General features: G+C 37.7%; 1 protein-coding gene and 1 long non-coding RNA gene across 8 annotated transcripts in view; one reads left to right on the top strand and one right to left on the bottom strand.

The window, feature by feature from the left end:
- Positions 1–24,210, bottom strand: part of LOC100017450 (urea transporter 1) — a 104,796-nt gene that overhangs the window by 42,919 nt on the left and 37,667 nt on the right. Inside the window, exons 1-3 of one of the 7 annotated variants that reach the window (XM_056824371.1) lie at positions 5,950–8,114; positions 4,384–4,455; positions 2,899–3,049 (exon numbers count right to left, since the gene is read on the bottom strand). The exons of 1 other annotated variant lie outside the window; for it this stretch is intronic. In XM_056824371.1, the coding sequence (XP_056680349.1) occupies positions 2,899–3,039 (141 nt within the window). In that variant the 5' untranslated portion in view covers positions 3,040–3,049; positions 4,384–4,455; positions 5,950–8,114. Of the gene's footprint in view, positions 1–2,898; positions 3,050–4,383; positions 4,456–5,949; positions 8,115–24,210 lie in introns of those variants that run through there. 5 more of the 7 variants (XM_056824368.1, XM_056824369.1, XM_056824372.1 and 2 more) reach the window with 5 other exon arrangements.
- The window catches only part of LOC130458486 (uncharacterized), a 147,231-nt gene continuing 142,201 nt past the window's right edge, over positions 19,181–24,210 (top strand). The window contains exon 1 of the long non-coding RNA XR_008917829.1: positions 19,181–19,343. This is a non-coding gene — a long non-coding RNA (uncharacterized LOC130458486). The remainder of the gene's footprint in view (positions 19,344–24,210) is intronic.

The following is a 24,210-nucleotide window of genomic DNA, read 5'->3' as shown; positions in this document are numbered from 1 at the left end:
TGGATAATAGGAGCACATGCCAAGGGCATAGCCACAATAAATATAGACTAGAAGAATGCGTAAGACACAAGGGTTTAGAACATAATATGAACCTAGTAAGTGTTTAATAATAGTGAAAACTTTTTTTGTGTGAGGGATGGGGAAAGAGGATAGGGTCTAGATCTTGATTTCCTAGCTGTTTGGAATTTCCAATATGGAAATTTCTTCTACAAATAGGCAACTCTTCTATAATTTACAGCTAATTTGTCATCTTAAGAGAATTGCACAGGGCACTGAAAGATTAAGGGTCTCTTCCATGGTCAGATAGCTTGTACCAGAGGCAATTTTTGAAATAAGGTCTTCCTACCTCCAAAGTCCATCATGCCACCTCTCACATTAAGAAAAAAATGGGGAAAAAAATCAATGCCATCATCTCGGTTAAGCATGCAAAGAAATATGTACAAGAAGAGAATTGCAAAAAGCATGCAATAGCTTTGCCATGGTAAGAGTTCTATTAGAAAATACCCAAAGCATAATATATTGACACCAGTAAAGAATATCAGGGAATTATAGCAATGGCAGTTTGATAGTAGACAACCTAGGAGAGGAGCCAGATAGGTGTCCACAGATAAATCCAGTCGTTTCTCACTGGTCAGGCTGGGAACAAGTGTTTTGGATCATTGCTAATTGTGAGATTTGCTTTTTTGATACCCATCATTCCATTTACAAAAGCATTTATTTACAAACAAGATAATTACTAAAGAGCAATTAGTTCCTGGCATTGCTGCTTATTATTTTTTCAGTATCGTTCTTTTGGCTTCAAATTTTCTTTTACTCTCAGTGGAGTGATAAACATTTATACTTTAACCACTCCCTTCCCTCTCCCAGCAGTGGTACTCTATTAGTTCCCCCCACCCCTTTTAAACCTTTACCTTCTGTCTTAGGACAGAAAAATGGCAAGGGTCACATAACTAGGAATTATCTAAGTCCAGGTTTGAACCTAGGTCTTCCCAACCCTAGACTTGATGCTCTATCCACTGTACTACCTAGTGTCCTTACTATTAGTTATTAATGGAAGGATGCAAGGAAATTCTTTAATGAATTCCAGGCAAGGCACATTTTGCTTTGATAGAAGAGTGAAACTGTATTAGTCACTAGAATCTGAGATTCTTTCACTCTGAGTTCATTTTAGTAGAATAGAAGCTGATTGAGGGCAGGAAACATTAGAAGAAAAATATAAAAATTGTTTTTAATTATCTATAACCCTAGTACAATGCTACAGGAACCAATCAGGCATTTAATAAATGCTTGTTCAATTGAATTGAATCTTTATGGGAAGGTGGTCTTAGACTGACAACTCCCAGAAGACAAGCTATGTATTTACCATTAGTCAGTTGACTCCAGATACTTTGAAAGTGCCTTTTGATATTGCTTGAAGAATTAAGCAGCTATTTGGATACACCATCTAATAAGAGATTGGTGTGCTTGTTTTTAAAAATTCACAGGGAAAAAATAGAGATGAGACAGGCTAAAATTCCTCTCTCTTTAAAATTCCTCAGTAATCATAGAGTATATTTTCTACATAGTTGAAAAAAAAATCTATGAAAGGTACAGCATTCTGGACAAGGCAAGGGTAATCAATTTAGCAATCTGACTTTTTGTATATTCAGAATCCTAAATGGGAAGAACAGTCAAAAGACAAATGCCAGCATCATATATCCAATGGTTAAAAAGCCATCTAGAAATACGGCATATTCCAGGGTGAATATATATTCATGCTTTCAAAACTGGGTACTTAGAAAAGCAACAAGACTGCTATTCTGGAACTCTGGAGATTCAGATATGAAATCAGGTAGGAAAAACCTGGCCAGGAACAATTGTCTAAGTTATAGAAGTAAAATAAAAGTCATCATATTGTCTTGTCTTCAAATTGATAGCTTGAAGCAGAAAAGGTTAATTATTACTCCTTTTGTCAAAGTTTGCTGCTGGGAGAAAGGAAGCTCTTTTCATTCTTAAACTGCCTCCATAGTCTTGGAGATATTTCTTTGAGACTTCTGATTTATTCCAGAGCAATAGTATCTTGCTCAGCTTTTAAAGGTTAATCCTTCCTTAAGAGAAATCTATCTATATCTCCTCTCTCTTCTCTCACCTTCTCATTTTATTAATAAATTCTTAAAACTCTGGCTGGGTCCCTATTTTCATCATAATGATAGTTAAGATGGATTTTGTCAGTTTAAATGGAAATTTCCAGCTTCTGGTCATCTAAGTCACTTAGTAATACCAGAATATTTGCTTTGTGGCTCTGTTTGCTTCTCTCCCCTACTCACCCCATTAATCTAACCTTAATTGAGGATTTGGGAAAACATGAATACTTAGTGCCCTTTGACCAACATTCTAGATTCTAGCTATGGAGATTGTAATCTTTGTTAAATTGACAAAGACAAAAAAAATCAATGAAAAAAATCAATATTACACAAGATTTGACCATGTGGGAAGTTGAAAAATAAAGGTAAAAGACAGCGAATGAAAATTCATTCACACTGATTTAACTGGAATGTAGCAGTTATAATTATATGAATTTCATGTGTAGACTGATTTTCTTTCTTGGTTTGCCAGTGGCTTGCTGTCATCATGAACTTAGTTCCTTAACTCAATCATTTCCATGCCCCAGATGAGTTTCCTTTACTCACTCAACATAATATATTGGTCTTAAATTTCCTGACACACATTTCCCAGCCTGCCCGCCTAGTTTCCACTGGTTCAGAGGGAGTGCTAGGTATTCAAAGACTGCACTGATACAGGTCAGCTTGATTTCTTTTCAGATATCAGCCAAGTATTCCCAGGAAATCCCACACACATTGCTCTGATCCAAATCCCAAAGCTTATCCAAAGAGAGGAGTTGTTTTGAAATAAGCATACCTGTTCCTCCAGCCCATCCATAAGAAGTAAGCTTAGATGTGTGCCTTGGGCTTCTGCCTCAAAAGTTTTGTTTCCAAAATTATTTGTCCAAAGAGTATTAGGTGGGGTGTCACCAGTGCCGTTCAAAGGACGCCCATTCATCCTTCCTTTCCTCCATATAATAAAGGGTAAGAGATATGTAAATCAGCTAGAAACATGCCCTTTGCTGAAAATGCAGTGTGGAATATAAGATGAAGACCAGAGTGCCAGGAATGAAGGAGAAACATAATGATCATACATTGTTGGTTCTATTGCACCTATCAGTCAAGGAAATACAAGACAATATATCATGACCATTTTTTTTAAAACCCTTACCTTCCATCTTAGAATTGATACAAAGCATTAATTCTAAGGCAGAAGAGTTGAGTTAATTGGAGTTCCCAGGGACACACAGATAGGAAGCATCTGAAGAACCCAGGACTCCCTTTCTCTAGGCTTGACTCTCTATCCTGAGCTACCTTGGTACCCCTGTTCTGATATTTTTACCCACAAAATACTGGTCATAGGAAGTGATGATTTGCTCTGAGACTCTACCCCCTCTTTCTAGCATGACAGATCAAGTTTCCAATAGATCGATTCTGGTTCCAATATTGTTTTATAGGTTGTTTGTGTGTGTGTGTGTGTGTGTTGAATTGTCAGTGTGTTCAGAAACTTTTTTTCCTTCCAAAGGTGAAGATTTGATTTTACACCTTGAAAATAATAAAGTTAAATTGTCATGTCTCCATCTTGTGATCACATGCAGGTATGTGAAAAGTAGGCAAAGTGATGGTGATATTTTTGTGATAAGAAAAAAAAAGCAAAAAAGAGTTTTTTAGGGATGATTTTTTTCTAGACAATACTCACAGAAGGCTTTTATTCACTGCCTAGCTTCTCACTCTGTTGCTCAAATTAGGGAATTCCCTTGTTTTCATACTAGAAGGCTTAAATGAAATCTGCTAATAGCATGCTTTAAACCATTCAACAATAGGAATTTTAAATCATATTTAAAAAGTATAGAAAGTTAATTAGCAGGACAAAGTCTGAGAACTGGGAGCTTGGAAAGGCGATGAGTAAAATACCCAACCATCCTTTTCGGTCTTTGGAAAGGACTCCATTATGTCTAAGAATATCATCTTTTCTTATAAGGTTCAGGGAAGCTTTTTAATTTCATCTGCTGGGTTAGTCTGGAACTGAAAATCCAGTATAGCAATGATAGCAAGCTACCAACTGGCTTCCTCTTAATCAAATCTCTCTATTCTATGATGCATATTTGAAATACACAAAGCTGAAGACTGGCATTCCTCAACTTTCAGGGCAAGTGCCACTTTTAAAGTTTAAAATCAATCGATGTGTTTAAAAATTGCCAGATGAACAACCAAATTTTTTTTTCTAAATGAGCAACATTCAAATATTCATGTTTTAGTCTGAACAGAACTTTTGACTCTAAGGTATGCATTTGATACTTACAAATAGTCTTTAATTTGGATATTCTCGGCGCTGATGCGGCAGGTGCAGTGCAATGTCCTTTAAAGCCACAGGCTAGAATAAGAAAAAAAGATATTGTCCTGTATTCCCACACCCTGGTCAATCCTTTTCTTCCTTTTATCTGGACGTTGAACACTATGAATCAGAGCCTGGAAGTCTGGACATGGATGCTGTCCTAGCCAGTGACTTCAGATGTAATTGAATATTTCCTTCCATTCAATATAGTCTTTTTCTAAAACAAACTCAGCATGACGGGACATGTAGAAAAGTACATAAATCCATAATTAGAAAGGGCCATACCCTGTGCCTCACTTATTCCTGTTGAGTCATAGAAATATAAAATCTCCTTTGTTATTTAAGTATTTCAAGAAGTAAAGCTTCTTCAGCCCATAACATTCATGAAATGCAGAAGAACCTAGAATCAGAGCTCATCGGGTCAGGAGATCACATATAGGCTGATGATAATTGGGAGGAAACTTAGAATTCACCCAGTTCACCCCCTTCACTTTCTGTAATAATAATAGCTGGCATTTAAAATAGCACTTTAAGGTTTCCAAAGTACTTTACATATGTTATCTTGTTTGATCCTCACAACAACCCTGGGAAGTAGGTCATAAGACAGGGTGCCTCAAAAATTTTAATGCAATTTTAAGTCTTCATAACTTAGTCTTTTTTTGTTGTTTTTGTTGTTAACCCTTACCTTCTGTCTTAGAATTGAAATGAAGTATTAGTTCCAAGGCAGAAGAGCAGTAAGGACTAGGCAAAGGGGATTAAGTCACTTGCCTAGGGTCCCATAGATAGGAAGTGTCTGAGGCAAGATTTGAACCCAGGATCTGCCAACTCCAGGCATGGCACTCTATTCACTGTGCTACCTAGTTGCCTCAATTGCTTAGTTTCAGTAATTTTAGCATGATGGTCAAAGCTGCATGAAAACTTTTGGGACATGTTGTAGTATCCCCATTTTACAGATGAGAAGGAAAGTAATTTATCCCTTAAGTAGTGACTGAGGCAAGATTTGGACAGAGATCCTCTGACTTCAAAGCTAGTGCTATTTCTATTGTATTGGCTAGTTGAGAAAACTGAAGTTTATATACAATAAGGGATTAATCCAAGTTTACAAAAGTAGTTAATGGCAGAGCTGGGTTCAAATTCATCTTCTTTGACTCCAAATTCCATATTCCACTGAACAGCAATTTAGAAGTCAGAAGCTTTTGTCTTATATTCTCAGTCACTTTCACTCAAATTTATCCTTCTACTCTGTCTTACAATCAACAACAGAGAGGAAGCAAATACCTTATACGAGTACAATAAACACATTCAAGCCATCTTAAAGAAACTGGTGGTTTGAGTTAAAAGAAAAACAAAAACAAAAGCTGATTACATCCATTGAACTGTGCTTTTCTGTTCTGTTTAGTTCCGGCATACAGAGAAACTGTACAGTTTTCCAAAAAGGGGAGAGGAAAATAAAGAAATGCCTATAAACACAATAACACACATTGCCCAGTAATGAGGAGTCCCCAAAATAACAGAAATGAAGAGGGTACTTACCAACTCTCTGGCTTCTCCTCAGCAGAAGGCAGGGGCTGATAAAGCCTTGAGCCAGGCTCTTTGAAAGGGGAGAGCATTAAGAAGTGGGAGATATGGTTGAGGAGGGAGTCATCTAACAGTTTTTATACACCCCACACCCCACTCTGCATATAAATATTGGCTAAGGTGTCTCCTCCCACTTCTGGTATAAGAGGCAAAGAAATGCTGAAGAACTAGCCATTTGACTTCTCCACCTTAAACCTTACTTAGTTCTTGACATGGTGCCAAGTCCTGGACCATCTTTTCCACTAGGGTGTTTTCCTGATGGCTTTTTTTCCCTTCCAAGTTTTGTCTTTTCTTCTCCAGGCAGTTGTCTTGGAAACATCTTTTCCCTGTCCCATCCCATCTCCTTTGCCTTCTCCCTCCCTCCCATCCCCCAAGAGTTCCAAACTTTTGCATTACTTCCCTCTCCCTGGACTCCATCTGGGAAAAGGCCAACATGATGCCATTTCAACCAGAATTTCCTCCTTGGGATAGGCTGCTGTCCAAATGGGTCCCGGTATTGTCAAGGCAATTATTCTTAGCTTGGCATTTTCTCTATGACAGAATGAACTTCTTCTGAACAAATGCACCCATGAAAATCTAGAACTTAAGATGCAAAATCTGAGAGTGTGGAAATTCAAGCCCCTTCATTAAAAAAAGAACTCCTCTTCCTGTGGCAGAGACCTTTCTCTGGACAAACTGGTATGTTTGCAAAGGTTAGAGGCAAACATTTCTTCAACAGAGAAAACTGAAAGCAAAGTTGAAGCTCCTTCCTTCCCTTTTCTTCTCCAGCATCAGGTTTGTGGCATTCCTCTTTACAACTCAGAGCTGGAGGCACCGGCAGTTACCGGGTCTGTACTTCTGCTGTGAATCGGGATGGGGATGAACCAAAAAGAAACATAAGAAAGGGGGCTGTAGCACTGGCGGCTGCAGGCTCCTTTGGCCCTTGCTGCCTCCCAGAGCCCAGGCTGAGATAACCCTGGTCAGCCTTCGGCACCAGTACCTAATCAGTACAGAGTAAACTCTCTTGCACCACCCACTGGACGATGGCCAAACTTGGTTTGAAACATCCAGAAATGACAGTGTCACCTGTCCAGATGGCATCCTTTCAGGTGGATTTGTGTCATAGATTTAAGAACTGAAGGAAATCCTGTAGGGGATTTATTCTAACTTCTTCATTTTACAATTGGAGAAATTAAGGCATAGGAAGGTGACAGGTAATAAATGACAACACAAGGATCTGAGTCTATGTTCTTCTCTCTTTCCAAATATAGTGTTCTCTCTACTCCACCTTGATGACTTTCCCATCATAATACTGTATTTTCTTCTTTATTCTCAGTGCAGCTAGAATGGCAGGCAAGGATGGGATCAGGAACATCATCAGAAGGTTGGGGAGCTGAGTGATAGGGGGAAAAGACCATCCTATGTGTTTGACCTCTCCCCCCCCAATATTTTGACCCAAGTAACAGATTAAAATGGACCACAAAGACTGAAAATGGGAAGCATTCCTAAAATATGAAGGGAAGGGTAACTGCCTTGACAATGATGGGGGCCACTAGATAGGCAGAAGAATCATAAGTGTAGGAAGCTCAATTAGTAGAGTCAAATTTTTGTCTTCCTTCCTATAGCTATCTCACTGAGTCACTGACAGGAAACCTGGTCAGACCTTGCTCCTGGACCCTGGAGTTCTGGGAAATTGGCCAAACCTAGTTCTTGATAAGTATAGGGGAATGGTCTTCATAGTTTTTATGAGAAATAGTAGGGGTAGTAGAGCGCTGAACAAGGAGTCAAAAAACCTGGAATCAAGTCCCTCTTGAGAGACATATTGGCTGTGTGACTTTGGGTAAGCCACTTTTCCCAGTGTGTTGGCAATTCAGTGTAAGTTGAATATATGCTCCTAACCTAGACTTACTTATGGCATAGAAATCATGGGTCCAGTCCAGATAGATAATTATATATATACAAGCAAAAAAGTGTCTGTGTGGGCAGCTTGGTGGCTCAGTGTTTTGAGAGCCAGGCTCAGAGATGGGAGGTCCTAGATTAAAATCTGTCCTTAGCCATTTCCTAGCTATGTGACCCTGGGTAAGTCACTTAACCCCATTGCCTAGCCCTTACCACTCTTCTGCCTTGGAACCAATATACTTGGAATTAATTCTAAAATGGAAGGCAAAGATTTTTAAAAAAGAAGAAAGAAAAACAAGCAGAAAGAAGCAAGAAAGTTTTTGCCCTCAAGAAAATTATATTTTAATGGAGGAGAGGAATATATAAATGGAAGCTGGAAAGTGAAGGGTGGAATATGACATGCAACTGACTGGAAACTAGCATGGAAACCTGGTTCTATATAAGAAAAGAAGAAGGTTCACCTATCAGAACCCAGAGGCTCTGAGTGCATCTGCCCTCTTGGAAAACAGAATAAGATCTTTACTCACACTGTTAGGACGCCAACTGTCTGGTGGTCTCCAATCTTGACAAGTACTCTTCCTTCCTCTTCCTACCTCAGTCCCTGAATTCTTCTAGCCTCTACCTTCAATTGTCACAGAGTCTTGGGGAGCAGAGACTGAAGTGTGCTGATTGGAGATTCTATTCACAGAGGGAATGCCTCATAACTAGCTGCTCAGCTCTTCTCAGGAAGCAATTGTTGTCTTGCTTCCACTGGTTTTGAAGAACCCCACCTGGGTTGGATTTTGGGCTGTGGAATTCCATCCTTCCCTCCAAGCTGAGTCTCTGCCTTGATTCTTAGTTAAAATTGCCTGAGGCACTGCAGGTGTATCCCTGGATTTCACCACCAGAAGAGCCCATGTTTCTCCCTCACGTGGTTCAATAGGTCTTAAAAATTTTTAATTAATAAAAAAAGAAAAACCTAAGGCAGAAGAGCAGTAGGGCTAGGTAATGGAGGTTAAATGATTTGCCCAGAGTTACACAGATAGGAAGAATCCAAGGTCAAATTTGAACCCAGAACCTCCCATTTCTGGTTCTCTATCCACTGAACCTCTTAATTGACCTAATAGGTCTTAATACTCATATTCTTGCAGCCACCCGTACTCAGTTAGTTGGGTTTCTTCTGGAATATAAGGCTCAAATAATAATTTAGTCTTTTTCTTAGTTTCCTTTTAGAAAGCTTTAGGATAAACCCTTAGAAGACAAGGGATATTTCTTCAGTTCCTCATTTTTTTCCCTCAATTCCTGGACAGGAGAAAATCAGATGTGTTTGGGGACTCTAATTTGGTTCTGGCCAACTGAAGTGAGAGTAGGAGTCTGGACCTTCCTGAGGGGGTCCAAGAGGGCATGGACCCCATAGTTCTTTCATCAGATGCCATGACTACCAGTTGCAAGACTTCTAACTTCAGGAGGTCATACTCTCAAGCCACTTCATGAATTCCTTGTTATCCTAGAGAATCCTTGATGATTAGCCCTTTCATTTTTTACCTTCTCTAAAATTCTGATCCCCATTCTACTAGTCCTACACATCTTCAGACACAGTTTGTTCCCCTACTAATACTTTCTGCTCTCTGAAGAGTCAGCTGGTGGCTCAGAGCACTAGACAGGAAGACCTGAATTCAAATGTGACCTTAGATATTTATTGGCTGTGTGACTCTGGGCAAGATACTTAACATCTGTTTCTCTCAATGAAATGGAGATAATAATAGTATCTACCTTGCTGGGTTGTTGTGAAGATCAAGAGAGATAATATTTGTAAAAATATTGCTTAGCATTGCGCCTGGTCCATAGCTATTCTCTTCTTTCTATACTACTATTAGGAAATTCTATTCTATTTTAAGGATATTCTCCTATTCTTTTCCCTTAGTTGTTTCTTTTCCCCTGCCTGCATCTGCCAAAGTTTGGCTTTCTCCCTATGATATTATATCTCTGGTTAGTTTATCTGAGAGAGTACACCTAGCTCCCTTGGAATGTGGCAGAGGGGTTGGCATAATCTTTACCTTGCAGAATTCTAAGCCATCTATCTCTAGATGGATTAGAAAGATGACCTTTGAATTCCTTTCCAACTCAAAGAATCTGTGCTTCTAAATGTCTGGGACTGTATCGGGTCTGAGTTAGCACCTGAAACAAGGTTGGCCAGTCAACTGATGACAAAATTTTCCACTTTCTATGGTTTGGGAGAGATAGATTGAGCTTGAGGTTGTTAAATATTTTTAAATGATCCCCTAGTTGTAAATCTAGTGACCTTTACTTTATTTCTCGTTCACCTTAGCCACCGTGTAGCATTTATTACTGATAGCTATCTTCTTCTTAAAAGTCTCTCTTTCCCTGGCTTTTATGTTGTTTAGTCATTTCAGTTGTGTCTGATTCTTTGTGACTACATTTGGGGTTTTCTTGGCAAAGTTACTGGAGTCTTTTGACATTTCCTTTTCCATCTCATTTTACTTTATTTTTAAATATTTTCTCATGTTTACATATTATTTTTCTTTCCTCCCTCCTTCCTTCCCCCCTCCCAAATCCAACAAGCACTTCCATTGGGTTACACAAATGCTATCACTTATACCTATTTCCATATTATTCATTTTTGCAATAGAGCAATCTTTTAAAATCAAAACCCCAATCATATATCCATATAAACAAATGATGAGTGCTTTGTTTTTCTTCTGTATTGCTACTCCCACAGTTCTTTCTCTTGATATGGAGAACATTCTTTCTCATAAGCCCCTTGGGATCATCTTGTAGTAGAAAGTCCATTACATTGGATTGTTCCACAATGTTTCACTTTTTGTGTATAATAATGTTCTCTTGGTTTGTATTGTTATTTTCCTCAGGGGGGGACTATGTTATGGTATGAACTTTGACTTGAATTTGAGCCAAATTTAGAACAAGAGACTACCTCCCAGAATCTAGAAGGACCCATGAAGATAACTATAGAGACCACATGCTGAACTAGAAGATCCAGAGTGAATTTTGAGATATGGTGAATTTGAACTTGGGGGGGTTGAAATGCTTTGGTTTTGAATGTACACTCTTATGCCAAAGGGGACTGCCCTCTAATTGGCTTTTTGTCAATGCACCTGGTTGGCTTTGTTCCTTTTCCTTTTTATTTTCCTCTTATCCCCAAATTATTGTAGTTTCCCTTTAAAAACTGTAATATTTGTATATACCTCTAGTACCTCTAGTTCAAGTTATAAGTTAGTTATGTTTTCATGATCCATTGGGGAGACTGGTCTCCCAAAGGATCATAGGGGTGAATCTTGAACCCTACAGACTATATTTCCCACAATCCCCTTTTCCTTTTCCTGTTTATGCATCTTCGTACATGGGAGGAATTTTGAAGGCCTTTTCCGCCCATGTGGCTCTCTCTGGTTGCATGGTGGAGGAGAGAGGAGAGGCTTTGTAGTTTTTGCTAGTCTTATTTCCTTATACTTCAAGATAAATATTTAATAAATATTATTAAATATAATACTTCGAGTACTGGGTATTAATTTTAATCTTTGCAATTTGAACTGAAATCTTCCTGACTCTGAGCCAATAGACTATCTATTATGTGACCAACTGCCCACTTGACTTTTATAACCCCATACAATTCTTTTCTTCCTACCTTCCTTATTTCTCATTCATGGGTTCCTCTTCTTCCTTTTGTTTTGTAAGAACAGATGCTCTCTATGGTTCTATTTTTGATTTTCTGTTCCCTTCATCTATTTTCTTCATCCAAGGCATCATGCTCTCTAAGTACTCTAATGAATTTCTCAAAACAGGTGATTTTCAATTATCTGTCAATCTTAATTGAATTCCTGTCCTCCATCTCTCCATCTTCAAGTGTCCATTGAACATTTCCTCTTAGGTGTTATACTACTGCCTTCAAACTCCATGTGTTTAATTTTATCCTTAATTAATTAATAATTAATAAATTAATGTTATTTCTTTCAAACCAGCTTGCCTTCCTTGGTTCTCTATTTCTGTCAGTGGTGCCATCATTCTTTCAGCAACTCAGGTTAGAAATGTCAGAGTCATCTTGAATTCCTTCCTCCTCCCATATGCTTATATTGTATCAGCCACCAAGTCTTGAAGATTCTTCCTTCCCAATATTGTATCTCTTAAACCCATCCCTTCCTGTCTATTCCCAATGCTGCCACCTGAATGTAGACTCTTATTATCTCATACCTGTACCACATAAATAGAATCATAAATTTGAAAGGGAGCTTTTATAAATCCCCTCTACCACATTCTGGACATGTGGACACCTAGCCTCTTGTGAAAACCTCCTATAATCAGGATAGATAGAGCTCATTTGACTTTTGAATAACTGTAATTGTTAGGAAGCCCTTAAGCTTTTCCCCTGTAACTTATAGCAGTTCTTGTATTGCCCTTTGGAATAATACACAAGTCTAACTCCTTCCTATATGTCAGACCTTCAAATATTTTTAAGACCACAATTATGTTCCTTATTTTCTTCATATCTACTCTACCTGGTCTCTTCAACTGTTTATATGGCACATTTTTGAGTCTCACCCTGCTGGTTTTCCTCCATCAGTTTGTTCCTGTCACTCTTTTAACTTGCAACCTGGAAATGAAAACAATATCCCAAACTACATTTCTCTCTACTCAATCTCATCATCTTTTTAAAAAAAAATTATTTTTATTTTTAAATACTTTCCCATGTTTACATATTTTTCTTTGCCTTTTTTGTTTTTTTTCCTCCCTTCTCTCTTCCCTCCCCCTCCCAAATTCAATAAGCACTTTCACTGGGTTATACAAATGTTATCATTTAAACCTTTTTTCATATTTTTGCAATAAAGCAATCTTTTAAAACCAAAACCCCAAATCATATACCCATATAAGCAAATGATGCCATTTGCTTTTCTTCTGTGTTTCTACTTCCACAGTTCTTTTTCTTGATGTGGAGAGCATTATTTCTCATAAGTCCCTTGGGATTGTCTTGTAGTAGAAAGTTCATTACATTGGATTGTTCCACAATGTTTCCATTTCTGTGTATAATATTCTCTTGGTTCTGCTCATATCACTCTGCATCAGTTCTAGAGGTTCTTCCAGTTCATATAGAAATCCTCCAGTTCATAATTCCTTACAGCATATTATTCCATCACCATCACATACATCAATTTGTTCAAACATTCCAGGAACAAGGGACCCCCCCCCCCATTTTCCAATTTTTTTGCCACCGCAAAAAGAGCATGGTATACTCAATTTCATCTTAATAGTCTGTCCATCATTCTAGTCTATTGCGATATGTTTTGAATCCTTATACTTTATAATATATTTGCTATACTTTCCAGCTTTTTATAGTGCCATTAAAAATGTTACCTACATCTTTTTTTTAAGTCCTTACTTTCTATATTAGAATTGGCACTAAATATCAGTTCCAAGGCAGAATACTGGTTAGAGCTAGGCAACTGCAGTTAAGTGACTTCCCCAGGGTCACATAGGAAGTATCTGAGGCCCAATTTGAACCCAGGTGTTTTTGATTCCTGGTTGAGCACTCATCTATTTTATATCACATGCACTTCCCCTTTAACTCCTTCTTCCTTTTAGACAGTGATCCCTTATAATGAAGAATTTTTTTTTAAAGGAGAAAGAAGAAATAAAAGTTGGGAAAAACAACATGCACTATTGAGGGGAAAAATCTCTGATTTTATATGTGATACTTTACATGTGGTCTTCCACCTTTGTAAAGTATTGAGTGGAGGTGTCTTTTATCTGTCTTTTTTTGGAACAAGCTTGTTCACTACATGCAGTTTTAATTATTTTGGGCTGGTTCTTTACATTTAAATTGTTATAATTGTGCATGTTGTTTCTCTTCATTCTGCATGAGTTCATGTAAGTCTTTTATGCTCTTCAATATTCATCCTGTTCTGTATTTCTTACAGCATAGTAATAGTTCATCATATTCATGTACTGTAACTTGTTTAACTATTCTCTTATACTCTCCTAAGGGCACTCACTTCATAGTTCTATGGAAAATTTATCAGTGTGCCCATCTTTCTATAACATTTCCAACATGGGCTATTTTCATTTTTTGTCATCTTTGCAAATTGTGGCCACTTAAATTTCAATTCAGGTTGGCAAAATTTTATTTATAAATAACTTTAGATAACATAAAATACCTAGGAGTTCACCTGCCAAGACAAACCCAGGAATTATATGATCACAACTACAAAATACTTTTAACTCAAATAAAATGAGATCTAAACAACTGGTAAAGCATTAATTGCTCATAGATAGACCAAGTCAATATAATAAAAAATGGCAATTCTATCTAAATTAATTTACCTGTTCAGTGCCATACCAATCAAACTATCCCCCCAAATTTCATAGAATTAGAAAAAAGTATAATAAAATTCATCTGAAAGAACAAAAGGCCAAGAATATTAAGAAAATGAATAAAAAATATGAAGGAAGGTGGCTTAGCTGTACTTGATCTTGACCTCTATTATAAAGTGGCAATCATTAAAACTGTCTGATACTGATTAAGAAACTGAGTAATGGGTCTATGGAATAGATTAGGGACTCAGTGCACAGTAGAATCACCTAGTGTTTGATAAACCCAAAGATCTACAGGCTTTTAGAAGAAGAAATCACTATTCAACAAAAACTATTGGGAAAACAGTATAGTAAAAACTAGGCACATACAATATCTCATGGAATATAACAAGGTAAAGTCAAAATGAATAAATGATTTAGAAATAAAGGGTGATATGAACAAATTAGAGGAACATGTATCTATCAGGTATATGGAATAAGAGAAGGATTTTTGTCCAAACAAGGCCAGATATAAAATAATTTTAATTATATTAAATAGATTTTGCACATACAAAACCAATGAAACCAAAATTAGAAGGAAGACAATAAAGTGGGAAACAATACTTTTTATAGTAAATGTCTCTGACAAAAGCCTCATTTCTCAAATATATAGAAAACTTAGTCAAAATTTTAAGAATACAAAGCATTCCCCAGTTGACAAAAGGCCAAAGACATAAAGAGGCAATTTTCAGATGATGAAAATAAAATTATCTTAGTTATATGGAAAAATACTTTAAATCATTATTAATTAGAGAAATGTAAATTAGAACAACTCTGAGCTACCACCTGGCACCTATCAGACTAGATAATATGACAAAAAAGGGAAAGTGATAAATGTTGGAGAGGATGTGGAAAAATTGGGACACTGATACACTGATGGTAGAGCTGTGAACTGATACAACCATTATGGAGAGCAATTTGGAACCATGTCCAAAGGGCCATAAAACTATGCATACCCTTCGACACAGAAATGACACTGCTAGGTCTCTATCCCAAAGAGATCAGAGATGGAGAAAGCACCTACCTGTGCAAAAATATTTATAGCAGCTCTTTTTGTGGTGGCAAAGAAGTGCAAAATGAAGGATGTCTATCAATTGGTGAATGGATGAACAAGTAGAGGTGTATGGTGGTATTAGAATACTCTTATGCCATAAGAAATGACAAATGAGATAAGCCTGGAAAGACTTATATGAAATGATGAAAAATGAAGGGAACAGAACCAGGAAAATGTTGTTTACAGTAGCATCAATAAAGTACAATGATTAATTGTGAAAGACTTAATTATGATCAGCAGTGCAAGGATTCAGGACAACTGCCAAGGGACTAATGATGAAAAAGGCTATCTACAATCATAATGGGAAGGAAACTGATGGGGTCTGAATGTAGTTTGAAGCATACCACTCTTAACTCTATTTCCTCCATGGATTTTTCTCTAATGTAAGCAATATGTATCGTCTTTCACACTTTGAAAAACTTGGAAATAGATGTTATATGATAACACCATGTACTACCCATATCATATTGCCTGTCTTTTTGAGCAAGGAGAGAAAGATGGGAGGGAGAGAACATGGACTGCAAAATGCCAGAATATGATTATTAAAAATTATAGCAATATGTAATCTTGCAAAAATAAACATTAAACTTTTTTTGATTCAAGTTGTCAAGAAAATACTGGACACCATGTTCAAACTCAGAATCCTATATCATTAGAGTCCTCTCTCCTTCCTGGCTGAGACAGATCTATTAAATTAGACTGTTATTCAACCAGTTATAAGTCCATCTAATTATATTATTGTCCAAACTGACATCTTACCAAACAAGTAGTTCCATTGACTCTTTGCTTCCTTGTTCTTCTTGCTTAGCCACAACTTTTAAAAGTTCAGTTTATTACTGGTTTTATTTTCAGGTACCAAAACAATTTTCTAGAGAAAAATGGCAAACTACTCCAGTGACCCCCAAATAGGGTCACAACTCATTTGCCACAGCCTTTAATTAAGGCTCTGACAATAGGCAAATACAAACTCAATCAAATTAACCCCATTAAGGAGGCAAATTTCTCTTCAGTAAGATTGATGGGTCGCTGAATATTCAGGTCAGATTACTTGAAGATACTTAACAGCCCTTGGATTAATTGATCAACCAATTAACTACTCTCCCATGTATTTCACTGTGAGGCACATAAGCTAAGGGGTTCAGAGATCCAATGGTTCCATATACACCAAAATATTGATAGCCTTTTTTGGAATAGCAAAGCACTGGAAACAAAGTAGATGCCCATCAATCAAATTTGAAAGGATATTATTTACACTGAAAGAAATGTTGAATAGGAAGGATTGAGAGAAGCTTAGAGTAGAACAGATATCACATGAATATGTAGAACCAGAGAAATGATATACACAATCACTGCACCAATTTAAGTGGAAGGCACATAAAAAAGTAATTGAACACTGCATAATTTTAATTATCCATGCTTATCTCATGAAGAAAAGAAGAGGAAATTTGTTTTTTCAGTTGTATTCTGCTCTTTCTAACCCCATTTGGGGTTTTCTTGGCAAAGATACTAGAGTGGTTGGCTATTTCTTTTTCCAGATCATTTTCCAGATGAAAAAAATGAAAGCAGACAGGGTTAAGTGACTTGCCCAGGGTCACACAGTTAGTACATGTGTCTGCGATCACATCTGAACTCAGGTCTTTCTGACTCCAGACTTAGCATTCTATCCTTTGTGCCATCTTATTGCCTTGATGGAAAAAAAAAAAAAAAACTCCTTTATTTGCAGAGGTGAGAAGTTATGGGTATAGAACATTCTACATACTGACTCAACTGATGTCTTAATTTTGGTAAACTATATCCCCCCCACCCCGTTTTTTTTCCTATTTTATTGTCTGGTTAGAAAGAATAACTCCTTAAAGAGGGAAGGGAAGAGCAGCTAGATGGTGCAGTGGGATAAACCATTCAGTAAGGTGGAACGTCTGTCTGCCAGGCTTCCTTAATGATAAAATGGGGATAATAATAGCATCTGCTTCACAGAATTGTGACGCTCAAAGGAGATAATATTTTTAAAGGGCTTCACACAGATCCTGACACACAGTAGAGTATATAAATTCTAGCTATCATTATTTTAAAAGTAAGGAATACAAAGTAAAATTTTAGATTGCCCACTCCCTCACCCCCCCAGGCCTCTAGGCACTCCACACTACATGTTAGATGCAGGGGATAAGAAGGCAGTCCTTGCCCTGGAGGAGCTTACATTCCAGAAATACCTTCCATCAGCTCAAGGAGAGGTAACAAAAATCCCAGACAAAAGCCTGATCCTTTCCCCTAGTTAAACCACCTGGCCACACCCTCTGCCATAACAACAGCAACAACAAGATTAGTGAAAAGAACCCAAGATACTGACATCTTTCCTCAAGGACTTTCCAAACTGACCTTTGAGTGCTGTAGAAATTAGAGTGCTATTAGCTCTGAGAACTAGAGCAGGGGTGTCATTTTATCTCTGTAGAGCTCAATTACTCAAAAGAGAATTTCTTTGGAATGAGAGTTAGACTAGCTGATCTCTAATATCCCTTAGAGTTGTCAAAGTCAATCTTCCAATGATTATGATCTCTTGAATCCCCTACAATAATATTTCACACCACACATCATGCTTTACAGAAATAGGTCTTGGATAAATAATGTGGTATTTTCATTTTTAAGACCAGATTGAGTATTTTATTATTCACTAGACACAATAGACACCATTCAGAAATTTTCCTAAAATGGTACTTCTGATTGATGCGGATAAAAGTAATTTGCTCCTTGAAAAGTATCTGTTCTGTTTTTGAGGCTGCTTGTTAGTCTCTGCAGAGTGGAGTGTCACAGAGGCCTCGTTAGGAATTTTGATGAAGGTTTTCCTAAAGAAAAAAGAGCCTGCTAGGAAACGTTTTGACCCTCACCCCTAGTCCCTAAAAAGTCTGCAATAAAAAGAAATCTGGAGTAAACAGAATGTTCCTTTGTGGTTTGTTCTGGGCTGTACATGTTTGGTATTTATGAGAAGCCTTTGATAGGTCAGGCAGACAAACATAGGGGCATGCAAAGAAGGCCTGGGGCTCACACTGACCCAGAACAGAGCTTGGACAGGATGGCAGCTGCCCTGGCCAGGCCTTACATCCCAGAGTTACCTTGACAGGCAAAACAAAGACTGCATCGAGCTTTCTCTCACTTAACTCTTACTCTGACTTAAGAGTCAAAGCTTTCTCTTACTCAAGGGCCACAGGAGAGAGCCATACATACCCCACTTTCATCCTCTAGGCATGACTCTACCCATTGCCTCTATATTTCTATCTAGTCTTGGGGCATTTTTTTAACTCAAAAAGTATTTAGAAAAATCTCTTTTTTTTTTACCCCAGGCAGTTGAGTTGCTGAGGTGTGACACAGTGGGGCTATCCAACAGCTTTTGTACACTAATTTACTTGATGTAGAGTGGTTAGAAATTTAGACTTTTCCATAACTATCACAGGTTCATATTATATGTTTCCATCTCATTTTTTTAACCCTTACATTTGTCTTAGATCAATACTCTCAGTTCCAAGGTAGGAGAGCAGTAAGGGTTAGGCAATAGGGGTTAAGTGATTTGTCCAGGGTCACACAGTTATGGTGTGTCTGAGATCATATTTGAACCCAGGACCTCACATTTCTAGGCTTGGCTCTCTATCCACTGAGTCACCCAGCTGCCCCCTACCACTGGATTATGAACTCCCCAAGATGAGTCTTCCTGACTCCATTTCTGGAGCACTATCCACTGCGCCACCTAGTTGCCCCTAGACTACTTATGTTGTTTTTTGTTTTAGACTTCTTATGAAAGGTGGGGTTTTAGCTAGGATGTGAAGGATGCCAGGGAAACCATGGATCAGAGATGAGGGAGGAGAGAATTCTAGGGAGGGTCAATAGCCCACAGTCAGAAGATGGAGTGCTTTGGTTAAGAAATAGCAAGAGGGTATATTAGTGGGGTTCTTGAATGAGGAACCAAAGTTGCTAGACAGTTGGGGATTAACTATAAGGTGACACTTCCTTCCTTCCTCCCCTTCCCCCAAGTTGATCTGTTGACCAATGGAGTCAATCTGACTAGACTAAAAGGGTAAGTAAGATTGTCCCTCAGCCTCCTTCATGAAATGATGGTTTTTTGAAGTTCCCCTTCTAACATATTGAATCTGATTCAAGTTTCTATTAAAAAATCAAGATGTCTATTTTATTTGGGTATAAAGGGCTGAAGGGTAAACAGGACAGGGGGAAAAGAAAATCCCTAGTTATTTTCCCAATACAGATCTTGAGGGTTTGAACCAGGAAGTCTTCTTTAGAAATAAACTCTGGTTTCCCCTAAGGGGAGAAAGGAGTCTTTATTCTAAAGATGTCACCAGTTGAGAGAGAAGATCTTCTGCTGCTCAGGTAAAAGGATTGAGAGACTTGTGTATCTTCACAGCCAAGGGTAGTTCTCCTTCTCAGCTCCAGGAGCCCAAGACAAGAACTTCTTGGTTTCTCCCCCAACTGCCTTTTGAGTCTGGCTGAAAATTCCGTACCATTCCCCAATGTCAGCTGGCATTCCATCTGCTTTTCTTCTGAGACATTTCTTCAAATTTTAGTTTTTCATGGCTTCTGGTCTTTTCCTCTTATACAAGGATCAGTTTAAGATGTAAAAAGGACTGGAACTATGTGTGGGTAGAGGGACAGGTTATGTAGGATTCTGAATACTCATAGAATTTTTATGTTTGATCCTGCAGGTGATGGGGAGTCACAATGGTTTATTTAGAAAGAAGAGGAGAGTTGACAGGTTTAGACCTGAGCTTTGGGAAGATTACTGGAATAGATGAGTGGTGTGGGGAGAGGTAAGGTAGGAAGAGAGATCAGCAGACTATGGCCACAATCCAAACCTGAGATGATGGCAGCCTGTACCAGAGCCATAGCAGTAAAAGAAGAGAGATGCTATGAAGGTAAAATAGATAGTACATGGCAACTGATTGGAAATGGGGGGTGAGAGAGTGAGGAGTTGAAGATGACAACTAGGTTTCAACTCTGGGTGACTTGGAAGATGGTGGTACTCTTGAGAAACAGGAACGTTAGGAAGAGGGGATGGATGACCTGAAGGAAAGAAAATGATTTGCTTTTGGATGTGTGGAGTTTAAGATACCTATGAAACATCCAATTTGATATATCCATTGGGCAGATAGAAACTGGAGGTTAGGAGAGAAGTTTGGTTGTTTAGTCATTTCAGCCCTGTTTGACTCTTTGTCACCCTATTTGGGGTTTTCTTGCCAAATAAATTGGAATGGTTTGCCATTTTCCTTGCCAGCTCATTTGATCAATGAGGAAACTGAGGCCGTTAACTTTCCCAGGGTTTCACAGTTCCTGTCTGAAACTAGATTTGAATTTGGGGAGATGAGTCTTCCTGACTCCATACTTTGACACTCTATCCACAGGATAGGAGAGAGATTAGGGCTAGATAAATATTTCTGAGAATCATTTAGCATAAAGAAGATTGAATCCATGGGATCTGATGAGATTACCAAGCAAAACAGTCTTAGAGAGAGAAGAAAAGTGTCTAAAAACCAGAGCTTTGGGAGTTCCCTGCAGTGAATTGGATTAAAGATCCAGCAAAGAACACTGAAAGGGTGTAGTCAGACAGGGAGGAGGAGGAAAATTGACCATGAGAAAATCTTACCATATGTGACAGATGAATATATACATATATATTTGTAAATATTATCTATATATCTCATGTTGCTAATTTATTCTGTAGCCTTGGCAAGTCATTTAAACCTAACTCAATAATTATTATTCATTCATCAAGTGGGTATATATATTATAGGCCAGAGAGGCTAAATAGTATCCCCCCCTTCCCCCCAGCTCATTCCTCTCATCTGTGTTGATACAGTTTGGATGAATATTAGGAATAGCCTTAAAGAGGAAAAAGAAAGGAATGGCCACATATTGAGCTGCCTGAGGAAAGTGGGGAAGAGTAGAAATGGATAATAAGTTAGAATAGATAGTCTCATCAGAAAAAGCCTTAGAGAGAAAAATGGCTTTTGACTGACTAAGATATATATATATATATATATATATATATATATATAAGCCTCAGGTCTTTATTAGCTTCTGCTGGGGACCTAGAGAAGCCTTTCTGGGTCAGCACCCAGCAGCCCAGATCCCAGAAAGCCAGACAACGATTTAAGGACCAGCACAGCACCATTGATCCTTACCAGTAAGGATTACTTATAGTCCATCACATTATCTAGCATCTTTCCCTTTCTAGATGTTAAGATTCTGGAGGGCAGGGACTGAAGCTGAGAATCTAACACAGTAGGAGGCAGGTGAATTCTTGTTGATCCTGGTGGAATGGTGAGAGGGATGGATAGGACACACAAACGGCCAACATTATGATATAACTCCCAAGTAAAAGCAGACACAGGAATGGTGGAGTAAAGGGAAGTAGGGCTGGAACAGTCTGTGATGACCAGAAGATTTGAGTCTGGGCTCCAGAATGATCCCTCTAGGGAAGACCATGGGAATGTGGGTTGACTCCAGGGGTGCTCAAAGGTTCATATCTCCTTGTGGGGATCTCTGAACTCTATTTCAGAACCAAATTCACTCATAGGATAGTGTAAAGAAGTGAATGTGGCAATTATAAGTTTTGTTTTAAGGCTAGGACAGTTAAGAAGTTTAAGTCTAAATGTATCTTCAAGAAAAAATAATTTGGGTTCTAGTTTAGCTCATGTTACTAACTTGTTCTGTGGCCTTGAGAAAGCTGTTTAAACCTAACCTAATCATTATTATTCATCAGACAAATGGGAATTAGCAAATGAATAATGAAAATACATTGATGTTGATTAAGCACTTACTATGTGAAAAGAACTGTGATAAGCACTGGGGATACAAACAGAAAAGCAATACAATGTCAGAGTATGAGAGGAGTAATATATAGGAAAGACTTGACAAGCATGGAGCATTATGCAAAACTGAGATACAGAATAACGAAATAACAGATTTTAGATCTGAAAAGAATCTTACTGATCACTAGCCCAAATGTCTCATTCAACAAAGACTGTTTTCATCCCTTCTGTAAGGTCTTCTGGAGAGAGAGGCAAATTTGGGGTGTTAACAGCTAGTTAAGAAGAGTCTAAACATGGTATTTAAATTTCTGGACCTCTGCTTAAAGTAGAAATCATGGGCTCTTCTCCAGTGACAGAGTGCACTTAATTAGGGCTAGTAAAAACAGAGCTGATTATAGTTTTGCAGATCTAATTAAATGGCTTTAAATAGAAAAAAGAAAAGGAGAAAACTGCCTTTGTATATATAACATGTGAAGTATAATAAAGAATAGCTATATTAAAGGAAATAAAATAAGAATGAAGACTCTCAGAAATTCAGAGGAGCCAAAATCCTAGAAAGGAGTCAGAACTTCCTTTTCCTTTTTCCTTCCTTCCTTCCTTCCTTCTTTCCTTTCTTTCTCTCTCTCTCTCTCTCTCTCTCTCTCTCTCTCTCTCTCTCTCTCTCTCTCTCTCTCTCGCTCTCTTTGTCTCTCTGTCTCTCTCCTCACATACAAACACATAATATATTATATGCATACACACACAAAATCAAATATGCTTCATAGGAGACGAAAAGATTCTAATTCAAGGAGACAAATTTGGTCTTATAGGTAGAACTGAGAATTAGTGGGATGGCACCTGTGACTAGAATGTGGCTGTGGAAAGCAGTATGTTATTCAAAAAGGATGGTATAGATAAAAGAGGTTCTTTATACTTGGGTTCAATCAAAATTTATAAGTACAAGGTGAGGGAGATATGGCTAGCTATCTGCCACTGATATGGCAGTTTTCATGGGCTCCAAACTCAATATGAGTTAACATTGTGCTATGATAGCAAAAACAAAACAAAACAAAACAAAAACTTGATAATGCAATCTGAGACTTGGTGTTCAGTGCTAACAAGATGATTCTTTGGCTCTTCTCTTTCCTGGTGAGACCATTTCTGAAATATCATGGGTATTATATTATAGAAAGACATTGGAAACTGGAGATGTATGGAGGATGGCAACAAGCATGGTTAACAACTATAAGATCAAGCCATAGAAGGATGTATTGAATGAACTGGGGATATTTTGCTTGGAGGAGAGAAGAAGATTTTTTTCTTTTTGGGGGGGTATTTTCAAGTATTTTATAGTTATAAAAAAAAAACATATTTTCAGGTTTTTGAAGGGATTCATTCTGTCATGTATGGAAAGGGTGAGAACTTTTTCTGCTTACTTGATAGGTAAAAGTAGATGATTTTAGCTCACTATTGTACCAGGTAGGATGAGGCATTGAAGAGAAGTATGGAACAGTTCCTGTTCTCAATTTAGCTGAGAGATAAGACATAGGCTAAAAATATGATCCTATCAAAGTAGATTCTCCATTCAAAAGTTCTTATTGTGTCCCATTCATATCTCATCTGTGTGAGTCTTATCCCTACCTTGCCCAAGATCCTCCAAGAAAGCATTGCCCCAATGCACTGGGTACTTTTCTCTATTTTATCAGTTCTCAAACTTTTGGTCTGAGGATCCCTTTACACTCTTAAAAATGATATATGTGAACTGTTTCTATTTATATCCATTGTATTAGAAATGAAAATTGAAAAAGGAACTCTAAGGAACTCATGACGAAAAAGGATATCCGCCACCATAGAAAGAGCAGATGGAATCTGAATGCAGATTGAATCATACCATTGTTCACTTTTTTCCTTCATTAATTTTTCTTTGGTGTATGTTTTGTTTCATAACATGATGAACAAGGAAATATGCATTATATGATAATATATGTGCACAACTTATATTACCTGCTTTCTTGGGAAGGGAGAGAACATGGATTACAAAATGTCAGAAAATGAATATTAAAAATTATAATTAATTGACATGTAACTTCCTGAAAAAAACAAAATAACATCTTGGACCCTTTAAAAGGATCTTGAAGACCC

The sequence above is a fragment of the Monodelphis domestica genome, chromosome 3 (genome assembly GCF_027887165.1).
Source record: "Monodelphis domestica isolate mMonDom1 chromosome 3, mMonDom1.pri, whole genome shotgun sequence".
NCBI classification, from domain to species: domain Eukaryota; kingdom Metazoa; phylum Chordata; class Mammalia; order Didelphimorphia; family Didelphidae; genus Monodelphis; species Monodelphis domestica.
The sequence above is the reverse complement of the archived record's forward strand: the minus strand, read 5'-3'. Positions and strand labels throughout refer to the sequence as shown.